Source organism: Vanellus vanellus (genome assembly GCF_965231255.1).
Source record: "Vanellus vanellus genome assembly, chromosome: 5".
Lineage (NCBI taxonomy): Eukaryota > Metazoa > Chordata > Aves > Charadriiformes > Charadriidae > Vanellus > Vanellus vanellus.
Genome location: NC_138910.1, coordinates 57,992,960 through 58,004,541, shown reverse-complemented (window position 1 = coordinate 58,004,541; position 11,582 = coordinate 57,992,960). Strand labels below are relative to the sequence as shown.

The 11,582-nt window shown below is 40.9% G+C and overlaps 1 protein-coding gene across 2 annotated transcripts; it reads left to right on the top strand.

The window, feature by feature from the left end:
• Positions 1 to 716: 716 nt before the first annotated feature.
• PRPF38B (pre-mRNA processing factor 38B) lies at positions 717 to 10,252 on the top strand. Of its 2 annotated transcripts, XM_082484337.1 has the most exons (6): positions 717 to 1,078; positions 4,438 to 4,506; positions 4,800 to 4,951; positions 5,035 to 5,095; positions 7,664 to 7,887; positions 8,154 to 10,252. In XM_082484337.1, the coding sequence occupies exons 1-6, from the start codon at positions 794 to 796 to the stop codon at positions 9,004 to 9,006; spliced, it is 1,644 nt and encodes a 547-aa protein (XP_082340463.1). In that variant the 5' UTR covers positions 717 to 793; the 3' UTR covers positions 9,007 to 10,252. The 2 variants fall into 2 exon arrangements, with proteins under 2 accessions (XP_082340463.1, XP_082340464.1); XM_082484338.1 differs by lacking the exons at positions 717 to 1,078; positions 4,438 to 4,506; positions 4,800 to 4,951; positions 5,035 to 5,095 and adding an exon at positions 6,957 to 7,019 and having other exon boundaries at positions 8,154 to 10,238.
• Positions 10,253 to 11,582: the final 1,330 nt, after the last annotated feature.

Genomic DNA, 11,582 nt, shown 5'->3' with positions numbered 1-11,582 from the left:
CTCTCGGCAGCTGCTCAGCCGCCGCCAGGCCCCGGCGGGAGGAGCGGGCCCGGTAACCCGCACGAGTTCCGAAGGAGATCCGCTGCGCCCCGGCCGCGCAGCCACCGCCGCTAACGGCCTTCTCCGCCCGAAACTGCTGCGCCCTGAACAGCTCCCGCCGGTATTCCTGAGCTTCTCCGTTAGGGCGGAGACAGGAGCAGGCGGCCGCTGCTCGCTCTCCTGTTCCTGGTGCGCCCCGGCCCCGTCACCAGGGACGAGGGTGACCGATGGGCCCGGTCCCCAAGCTCGCCGAGCCGCTGGCTTAGCCGCCTCCTGTTACGGTGACGGCAGCTGCCCCCGGCCGGGATCTCCCCGCCTGGCGGGCCCGCGGCCTGGCCGTGAGGGCGCCGCCCGACTCGGGGCAGCCTCGGGCGAGGGACAACGCGACTCTCGGCAGCTCCACAGCAAGAGGGGCGAGCAGGCGGCGGGGCGGCTCCTGCTTCCTGGGCTCCGCGAGGCGGCCGGGGTGGGGAGGAGGAACTGGGCGGCGAGAAGGGGCCGAGCCCCGGCAGGAGGGGGCGCCCGGGCCTCTTCCCCCTCCTCTCCCGCCCCCGCTTGGCGCCGCCGCGCTCGTCCGCGGGGATTGGTCGGCTCGGCCCCGGAAGGCGAAGTCGTCACTTCCGCGCAGCCCGCCATCTTGTCAGCAGTTGGCGGAGGCAGCGCCCGGCCCGGCAGCCCGCGCTCTGGTGTGGCGCGGCCGCTCGTCCGCCTCGCAGGCCGCGTGCCGCCGCCCCGCTCTGGGCCCTGAGCCGCCATGGCCAACAACAGCCCCGCCGTCGGCGCCGGGAACTGCCAGGGGCAGCAGGCGGCCCAGCACCAGCCTGGTGCCGTCCCGCCGGCCCAGCAGCAGCTGCAGAGCGGAGCCCCCAAGCCGGCGGCCTCAGGCAAGCAGGGCAACGTGCTGCCGCTGTGGGGGAACGAGAAGACCATGAACCTGAACCCCATGATCCTCACCAACATCCTCTCGTCGCCCTACTTCAAGGTGCAGCTCTACGAGCTCAAGACTTACCACGAAGTGGTGGACGAGATCTACTTCAAGGTGAGCCTGCGGGCCGCGCCCTGGGCGCCGCGGGCTCCTCGGGGCTGTGCTGGCGCCTGTCCCGAGCCTGCCTGTGGCGGGGGTTTCGGAAGGGGGAAGGCTTTGATTGCGGCCTGTGGAGTCTCTCTCTTGCCTTCCTGCCCCTTATCTTGCGGTAAGGGATTCGAGCACGTCTCTCTCTCTTTTTTTTTTTTGAAATTGTTTAATTGGGGGAATCCAAGGTGCTGCCTGTTCTCTCTTACAAAAGAAGTGTGTTTCCCGTCGGATTTGGCCTTACAGAGTTATAAGTTAGTTTTGAAGCGGGCAGCGTGAGCCAGGGCAGTGTGGGGATGAAATGGCCGTCTAAGGGCTGCGCTCTCAGTCGGAGAGAGCGGGGAGGGGACCCGATCTGCATGCCGCCTCTAGAGAGAAGCGCTCCCCGCAGCCGAGGAGTTGCCGACACGCCGTGTAACTGCACAAAAGGTATGGTGGTGGCTGTAGTAGGTGGCTTCAACAGGAGTTTGCATGTGGCCTTCTTCAATTAGACGTTAGAATCCCCCTCTCCATACCCAGTCAAAAACTAGTTCATTTTAGTGCTTCTCTTGGCATCAGGTAGGACGTGCTGGGGAGATAACTGAACTGTATCAGTGCACCCATGTCTCAGTTCTTGTTTTGTTAGCAGGATTGAATCAGTTTTGCAGCGAGGCTTCCATCAAGCCAGTCTCCCAGGTAGAGGTATGCATAATTAATGCTCATCAACACAGCCACATTCTTTGTTCTGATAATGAGAGCAAAACTTAGATAACTCAGGCTACTGTCTTCAGTCAGCTGTACTTTGGTGGTTATTGAGATATTTTTCTCAGGTGAATCGATTCCACTTGATAATATTATTATGTCAGTGAGTTTCAATATATTTTGGAATATAAAAAAAAAAATAAGGTAGCCTTATTGTCTCATTTAACCAGGGCAAGTCGTTTAGGGCACTGTAATTGTTAAAAATGACTCCACATAAGTATTTGGAGGTTTTTGGCATTGTTTGCACTTAGTTATGAAGACAGTGCTACTATTTTTCCTCTTAAATGACAGCACTTCTCTGCTTGTGCTCTGTCACTTGGAGCGGACAACTTAATTGTCCTAATACTTAAGAGTAACATAGATTGTCAACAAAGCATCTCTTCAGTTAATTTACCGCTTGCTGCATATGAGATTGAAATAATTCATTCTGACTATCAGAATGGAAAGCAGCAAAGTTTATTTTTGCAAGTGATGGCAAGACCCGAAAAGTTTATAAAAGAAACAATTTCAGAAAACTTGAGAGCTTACTGTATTTTACAGGGACCATTTCAGATGTAGTAAAAAATACTTGATGTGATTAGTCGTCTTAGTATTGGTAGAGCTCAGCTGCAGTAGGTCAAATAGTTCATTTGCTTGTCTCTGTTTTCATTCCACAAGTGGCTTAATTTTAAATTGGGGAAGAATTATGATATACTATTAAATATCTGCTTATTAATCCAACGTAAATAAAGTTTCTTTACTGGGCTTGACAGTTATTCTGACTCAAAACTGCATGATAAATAAAGAGAAAATTCAGCCCTGTACTTACTCATGAGTAATAAAGATGAGGGAGAAGATAACCTGATGGTTAAGGTACTGCATTGATATTCAGAAGATTGGAATTCTGTTCATGTTTTAAGATTCCTGAAAAATTGATAGCTCTTTTTTTTCAAATGAATGTGATATCTGCTATAGCAGGTGTATTTTTGAGTGTATTTGTCTTTGAGCCACTTATTTTGGTTCCCATTTAAAAAAAATTAAGGATGCTGGATTCTCAGGAAAGATGATCTTAAGTTACACAGGCAGCTAGTGATAGGACCATCTTTGAAGACACTGATTCTGTCTAGATATTTGAATTAATTCACTTGTAGTTCTTGTCTCCTGTTTGAGTTCTGTGTCTGCAAAGTGAGTGACTTCCTCTTTCTTTATCCCTGATCTTAGTACCATATGCATGTCCTCAACTTCATTTAATTGGTATACTTCCAAGAAGTTAAGCATATGCAGCAGTCTTTGTAGGATAAAAACTTTAAATATTCTTTTTTGAAATTAGTATTGTTTTCAGGGCTTTGGGGTTTTGTATTGATGCCTGTCAAAACCATCATGTTTATAATGATTGTGGCCAATAACTGTAACTAATTAAAAAAAGGGAAGACTACCATTGGGATAGTGTCATACTCGATCCTTTGACTAAAAAATATTTTCCATTTACTGTGAGAGACAAAACCATAAATAATCAGAAGGATGTGTAGTATTTGTGAACTTCTCCTATGATGCTAATAATACAGGAAGTCATAGCGGATTTTGAATTCTACGGTACTGACATTTCTCATGTTTCCTATTTGGATAAGACAGCAACTGTAAAAAAAAAAAAAAAAAAAAAAAAAAAGGCACAAAACCAACACACAAAAAAAACACCCCAAACAACAACAAAAAATGCCAACCACAAAACCCAGCAGTTCAGCAACTTCAGCTATTAGTATATCTCTGATTTCATGTGATTGTATATATAGTTTTCTTCTCTGTATTGTTAAAGAATTTTAATTTGTGAACTACAGTACAACTTGGCCACAAACTCTTATCCCCAGTCCAGTGTAACACCATAGTATATTTTTTGTCTTGCTTTAAATTACTTTTTTAAGTTGACATGTTTGTTGAGCCAGACGTTACTTCTCCGAATTTTACAATTTGAAAAGCAGCTTAGGCAGTTTTATGGTTCTTAACTTGTTTATGACTCTTATTGTCAAATTTAAGGAATGGTGTTGGTTAACTATGTTCATGCACTCATCTCTAAATGCATCTCAAAATATTTGAATTGGGCAAGCTTTACTGTTAGATAAAATGGTTGCCAAGTACTAATAACAACACTGCAGTCTACAAGAAAAAACATGGGCCTTTTAGGTTAAAATACTACACTTCGTAGACATCTTTCTTTTGTCCTAATTGTAGGTGATACTCAAAAGAAATATCTAGCTAAGCTCACTGTATAAATGAGATTTATCAATATGAGACTGTAGATTTTGACTTTTTTAACTGTCATCAGCAGGTATCACTAAACTTGTTAAGAGACAGTTTAAATAAAGGTAATTGTTAGGTCACCATAGAAAATAGTAATGATGGATTTTAGTCATAAAGTATTTAAAAACACATGGAGTATAGAATAAGCACGGATGCTTGCTTTGGGTTGAATTTGGTAGGAGAAGACAAGTGATTCAAGATTGATTTAGGATATGCATTGTTTAAATTGGGTTTGTATAGGCAGCTAAACATTATGGAGGTTGTAACTGTCATTTTCTTTCTTTCTTTCTCCCCCCTCCCCCCCACTTCAGGTTACGCATGTTGAACCATGGGAAAAGGGGAGCAGAAAAACAGCAGGCCAGACAGGGATGTGTGGAGGGGTAAGTAGAAGTACGTGCCTTCTTGAATTTTTCTGTCTGGTAAATAAATTTCCCAAGCACAGCTAAAACTTGCTTGTATGTTGGCTCAGTCCCTAGATGTAAAAGCGTTTATTACAAAGAGTTGATATATTCCCTTTGCTTCCAGAGCTGTGGATGCAAGTAGCATTACTTTTCCCACATAGCTGTTTGTAGATTTAGAGTTTATCCTGTGTTAGTTCTCATATTCTTTTGTAGATTGGGATAATGTCTTTATGACTTTCTGCGTTGTCACCTAAGTTGTTTTATTTTGAAAGGTGCGTGGTGTTGGAACTGGAGGAATTGTGTCTACTGCCTTTTGCCTGCTCTACAAATTATTTACACTGAAACTCACTCGTAAGCAAGTGATGGGCCTTATAACTCATACAGACTCTCCATATATTAGGGCTCTTGGATTTATGTATATTAGGTAAGTATCAATATAATCAATTAATGACTCATTTAATATACAGAAAGCTGTATTAAAATTTTACACTGTTTTTGTACTTAAAGGTACACACAGCCACCTACAGATCTATGGGACTGGTTTGAATCCTTTCTTGATGATGAAGAGGTATGTCGGCGAGGGTAATAATTTGTTTTCTTTTGTTTCTTTTCATGTTATTACTTTAGGTTTAAACACTGTTTGATAAGGTTTTCTGTAGTTTTAATGTTGCAATGTTATGTTCTTGTAATTTCATTAATTAGTGCAGGAAGCAGGTCTGAGATGGGGTCTGGGTCAGTTTTCTTAGATTTCAAGGATTTAACAGAATTTTCCATTGGTTAGGATGTTACTGTGTCAAATATTACAAAGCCATGTGAAACAGGTTTATTAAATCGGAATGCAGACAGTAGGCCCTGCGAGTGTGGCTTCTGTGTGGTTTTTAGAAAAATAATTCTTTTTAAACAAGGTATAGTAAGTCTTGAGTGCTAAATTTGTATTTTGCATTTATTATTGTGACAGGGGGAATTGGTGCTTACATAGAAGAGTGGGAAGTATATAGCAGAAACCAACATTCACCTTGAAAAATATTACCAAAAATCTTTATGGTTATTATTCATGTCCTGGAATAACTAAACCCAGGATTTCTTCAGAGGAGAGACAACCCGCCTAATCACTGCATAAGGTGGCATTGTTTCTAGTAACCTTAATGTCTTTGCTAACAGGGCAAAAAAAGAAACGTGAGTTGCTAACTGAAGGAGTTCAGTAAAGAGGCTGCCTTATGCAGTCAGATAGGAGAATACCTTTGGTACTGTAGTCCTGTCTGGTGAAATGGAGTAGGAGCTGGTGGGTGAGGTTTCTCGGTCTATGAAGCGGAATATAGTGTCTGCTACATACTGTTGCAATTTGTATTTATTGAGCAGGTCTTAAATTACATCCTAGATTTAAGAATGGAACAGGAAGGATCACTTGCCCTCTTCAGTGTGACAGTAGGCATCTACTTCAAGAAATGTCAAATGTTGTAGTTGCAAATGATGTCCAAATACTTGTATTAAAAACAGTGTTAATTATATCTGTATCTGACTGCAATGCAGTGTATTTATTTTAAACAGCTTCTTTCATGTTAAGTGTCAAAAACACTGTGCAAAGGAATCAGCTGTTATTTCAGGTAAACCTGTGTTATTGTACATTTGTAACAAAAATCAAAACAAATATAAATCCTCATTGCATCGCTGTGATATCCTCCTTCTCCCCCAGGTGGTGCTAGTTAATATGAACTCTTCTCTGCAGTGTTGCATTGTAACTTAGGAGGAGGATTGGGGTGGCTTCATTTTCAGGGTCCCACAAACAACTTGATTCCCAGGACAATAAAACAATCACAAGTGATATTCATTGTGCAGGTCTTAACTGGTTCATCATTCAAATCACCTTTTCTAGTTAATATATTTCAGTTCTTGCAGATAATGGTTATCAGCATATATTTGTTTATTGTTGTTTAAAACCTCCCAATATATTTTTGGAATTAGTGTTTCTTTCCCAGCTGTTTTCAGGAGCTTTGTGTTATGTAGGAAAAAGTGCTTGGGGCTGCTTCTCTAAAGTTTCTTACCAGTCCTGGTCAAGCTCAATAGGATGAAGCAAATCTCTCTCTATGTGGAATGATTTAAACCTACAGGATTTTTTTTTTTTTCTCCAGTTCTTAAATATGTGGAAGCAGTTCATCTTTTGTCATGCTGCTGTGAAAAACTTCCCAGGATACAGAGTTACTTTTCAAAATGCTTCTTATGTTTATTTTGTTTAACTGTACGTACTCTCCAGGTGCTACGTTTAACTCCTTTTTTTCTTCTTTAGATCTCTGCAGCGATTATATTTGGAAAAACTGTATATCTGAACACTTAAATGTGTGTGAGTGCAAGCAGTTTTACATTTAGATTTTCTCTTCCTGTTTAGATAACAAATCTCACTTTCCTTGTGTGCTTGCACTATAGGTTTGGGACTGACAATAGCTGACTAACATGTCCTGAGCTGTGAGAGGGCATAGCAAGAAGGCCTTCATGCGGTAATGACCCTTTTCAGAGACAATGGTCATCATGGATTATGCGTTTCCAATTATTTGTTCATTTATTTATTTTTTTACATATTTCTAAATTAGAAACCTCACTGCTTCATGGCAGTTGGTTTGCTATTGCTTCCAATTCTGTTAGGATGCCATTTTGTACTAGAGGTTTTTCTATGATCATTTTTAGATAGGCAATGATGTAGTTCTTAAGTGATTTAGGCCACAGGGTTGGGTATGATGGTGCACAGTTGTACATCCACAAAATGGAGTATTAAATGTAGTTTGAGAGGACTTCTCAACTTCGTGGCATTTATATAAAATACAAGATCATACCATATAACCAGACTGTGTAAGGGGATTTCACGTTAATCTCTTCATCGACAGTCCCTTACCATCCAGATGGCTGCAGGATTAGTATGTGCCTGCATGCATATATATTAAGTCCCATTCCCTATCTGTAACATACTGCCAAATCCAAAGGGTACAGAGTTTGAATTTTTCTAAGGAAATGTGTTAGAATATGAGACAAGTAAACTTTCATAATCATGAGACTTCAAGAGGGCAGTAATGTAGCAGCATTTTTTTTTTTAAATCAGTAAAGAATATTTTTGACCATCAGGATATTTTTTGCTTGTATTTTGTAGGACCTGGATGTGAAGGCAGGTGGGGGTTGTGTTATGACCATCGGGGAGATGCTTCGTTCCTTCCTCACTAAGCTTGAATGGTTTTCCACGTTGTTTCCAAGAATTCCTGTGCCAGTCCAGAAAGCCATTGACCAGCAAATTAAAAGCAGACCTAGAAAAATCAAGAAAGATGGCAAGGAGGGAATGGAAGAAATAGACCGGCATGCGGAACGTAGACGTTCAAGGTCATATACACATTATTTTGAAAATGAATGTTAAAAGTTCAATAGCGAGCCACATACTACCATAAATGTGTTGTCTTTTCATTGAGATAGGTTTTAAGGCAACAGGCAAAACAGGTTATGGATGCTAATGGATTAAAAGAATAAGATTATAGTTGGTATTTAAGATTAAGTATACATAAGTGTACATAAGTATAAATTGGAAAGTAAAGAGGGTCCCTTAGCTTTAAAAGGTTGTGTTTCATATTGAGTATCTTTTATTTTAAAAGGTCTCCAAGGCGATCCATCAGTCCCAGGAGGTCTCCCAGAAGATCCAGAAGCAGAAGTCATCATCGGGAAGGCCATGGATCATCTAGTTTTGATAGAGAACTAGAAAGAGAAAGAGAACGGCAGAGATTAGAACGTGAAGCTAAGGAGAGAGAAAAAGAAAGGCGGAGATCTCGAAGTACTGATCGCACACTAGAACGGAGGCGAAGCAGAAGCAGGGACAGATACAGAAGCCGTAGTCGAAGTCGTGACAGGAAAGCAGATAGAAGAGACAGGGACAGAGAGCGAGAGAAAGAAAATGAACGGAGCCGGAAAAAAGAGAGAGATTATGATAAGGAAAGAGGTAGCGAGAGGGAAAAAGATCGATCTAGAGAAAGATCGAAAGAAAGGAAAAGTAAGGGTGATGTAGAAGAGAGAAGACACAAGGATGACAAGGACGACAAGAAACATCGGGATGACAAGAGGGATTCCAAAAAAGAGAGAAAACATAGTAGAAGTCGAAGCCGGGAAAGAAAGCATAGGAGTAGGAGCCGAAGTAAGAATACAGGTAAGCGCAGCAGAAGCAGGAGCAAAGAGAAATCAAGTAAACATAAAAATGAAAGTAAAGAGAAGTCAAATAAACGAAGTAGAAGCAGAAGCAGAGGAAGAACAGATAGTGTGGAGAAGTCCAGAAAGCGAGACCAGAGTCCCAGCAAAGAAAAATCTAGAAAGCGTAGCAGAAGCAAAGAACGTTCCCACAAACACGATCACAGTGATAGTAAGGACCATTCGGACAAACACGATCGTCGAAGGAGCCAAAGTACGGAACGAGAGAGCCAAGAAAAGCAACATAAAAACAAAGATGAGACTGTGTGAACTCTTTCAGAAGTGGATCACATTGAATCCTATAAATGTTTGATTAAATCCTGCTTATTTTTTCTTAAAGTTGAGATTGTGCAGTAGTTGATGAGCACTCTTCTCCAACCTCCCTCTAGGCTGCAGATTGTCATTTCCTATTTTGGGTAGGGAAGTGCCTTTGTAAACCCATTCAATGCATTGACGGTTTCAAACCATTTGTTTAGTTTAATTCGTAATGCAGAGATTGTTCTTGCATTTTTATTGTTCAGATGTTTCTGAAATGTACAGTCTGTACATATGTCCTGAAAATGTTTTAATTCCTTTGGCATGGTTGCCATGTTGGTTAAATTTGTATGAGGCAATAAACTGCCACTAATTCTACTTTCCTTTTGTAGATGTGGAATTATGGTTTGTATCCTGAAGTTAGCATGGCTGTGCTCTACATGATAGTATGGCTTTTAGGGATGGATCTTGAATGTGTATTATAGGTGAGATATTTATGTGCATACAACGTACATTGAGGACTGCAGCTTTAGAAATAACATTTATGTCCTGTACCTGCTGTTTTTCAAAAGCTGAAAATGTATTATGTTGTTGATCACCACTGGTGTTAAATTGAGAGCAGACTTTCAAGGACATAGTGGTTTTGATGCAAAGATTTAGATTATGTTGGGGCTTGTTTAGTAATTCTTGAGAAGGGCTACCTCAAGCGGACACTGTAAAGGTTGACGGATGAGTACCGTAGCCATCTATGCATCTTATTTGTTTGGGGGAAAAAAAAAAATCCATGTAAGCTTCCTTTTTTTTTTTTCTTTTTTTGAAAACACAACTTATACCTTTGTGGTCTTTTAATGTTTTTAACCAGCAGCTGCACTCTGTCATTTATGATAATACTGGGCTAATAAAGGCATTTAAGATGGGAAGAGGGAGGTAGGAAGAAGAAAATTATTACAAAGGATTTCAGTTTCAAGCTTCCAAAGCATTTTTATAAGTGTAAACATTTAAAATAAGAATTACCTGATAGTGTCCTTTTTTAAGTCATATTTTCTACAAATAGTAAGGATTGCAGTTTGTGCTGAACATTTCATCTGGCAGATTTTTTTTTAAACAGGTTGTTAGAAGCAAAAACCAAAATGCGTTATAGAAAAAAATCATATCATTAAAGTCCAAGTCTATTTGATAGATTATTCTGATGACTTGTATACTAAGTGAGGAGAACCATCTGGAATAAACTGTCAATTAATTCCTTTGTATTGGGTGTCAGCTTTTCCCTGCATGTTCATTGCCAGTTGAAGAGTGTTTGGGTTCCTCCACGTTTTGTTTTCAGACTAAGTGATGCTTTGTATGAATAAGGGATTTTAAGTACTAAGTACCTTATAAGGAAGATGTAGCCAACAAAGAAATGCAGCAGCCCAGAAATAGGAAGAACATTAAGTGTGACTCATACATGATCATGAAGACCTGAAGGCAGAAATAAATTGGTATTTGTGCCTTTTTTGCTTTTGTGTGATGCAGGTCATCTAAGCATGATATTTAAATACTAGGATTTTTTTTTTAAACCTCCAGGAGAAAGCAAACAGTGGTTGAATGTCTAACAATACACTTCATTCCATAGTATTCAAAGAAGCTAAAATATCGAACTCCATTTTTTCTTCCTCCCTGCTCTTATTTATTTTCTGAATTTAGTCTTTCCTTTGTCACTGTGATCCTTAGTATTTGAAATCTTTTAATACTGAGGTTGTTCAGATATTGTCTGCTTATACTTTTATCTGATTTTAAATCTGACCTTGAAACAAAGCTTAAGCTTCAACAAGTTAATTCCATTGCAGTGTAAAACTAAAATACCGAGCTCTTACTTAGTATGGGAGGAGAAAACCTGTATTGGCCATTTAAGAAATACCCTGGCTAGTAGATTATTGGAACTGCCTTTGCAGCCTGCCAGGAGATTGCATGGATTCTGTTGAAACAATGAGGACAACTTCAATTTGCCTTATTTGCCACTAGAAGGCTGCTTTTGGCCTCATTAATTTTTAACCTTCAGCCTATGAGTTTCTGAAACACATTCTTGGGCAGAGAGGCTGCAAGGCCAGTGGTCTGTCAGGGAGAATGGATTCCTGATCTCCAGTTCCTCCTTTAGGACTCTTCCTCTGCTGTTCTTGGGAAACAGTGAAAGAATGGTTTATTTGCAGGCAAAATCCAGATATTTGAGAAACAATCTTTGACCTGAAAGTGGAGAGAGCTGTCTTAATTACATTCAAGATAGGGAACGTTTTGATACTTTGCTTATGCAAAGACCGCCTGTGCCAGTGTCTCTTACAAGTGCAGTAACTTGAGGGCTTTGCTTTTATTTTTCAATAAATAGTCTTTCAAGAAATGTACTTGAGCTAGCAGTGTAATGGATAGCATGATATTCATGACTGGTCAAGACACATGAAAACAATTTAAACCAAGATACCCATCTTACGTTATCGTTGGTATTTGGTATCTTACAGCTCTTGGGTTTGGATCCAGGGACTCTTAATTCCTTTTTGTCTTTCTGGTGCTATTTTATTTCATGTGACCTTCCATGAAACTGGAAGGTACAGATCCATGGA

Coding starts and splice junctions, on each gene's coding strand:
- PRPF38B (XM_082484337.1), top strand. CDS start 794: ATGGCCAACAACAGCCCCGCCGTCGGCGCCGGGAACTGCCAGGGGCAG. Junction 4,507..4,799: donor AGACAGGGATGTGTGGAGGG/GTAAGTAGAAGT, acceptor TTATTTTGAAAG/GTGCGTGGTGTTGGAACTGG. Junction 5,096..7,663: donor CCTTTCTTGATGATGAAGAG/GTATGTCGGCGA, acceptor TGTATTTTGTAG/GACCTGGATGTGAAGGCAGG.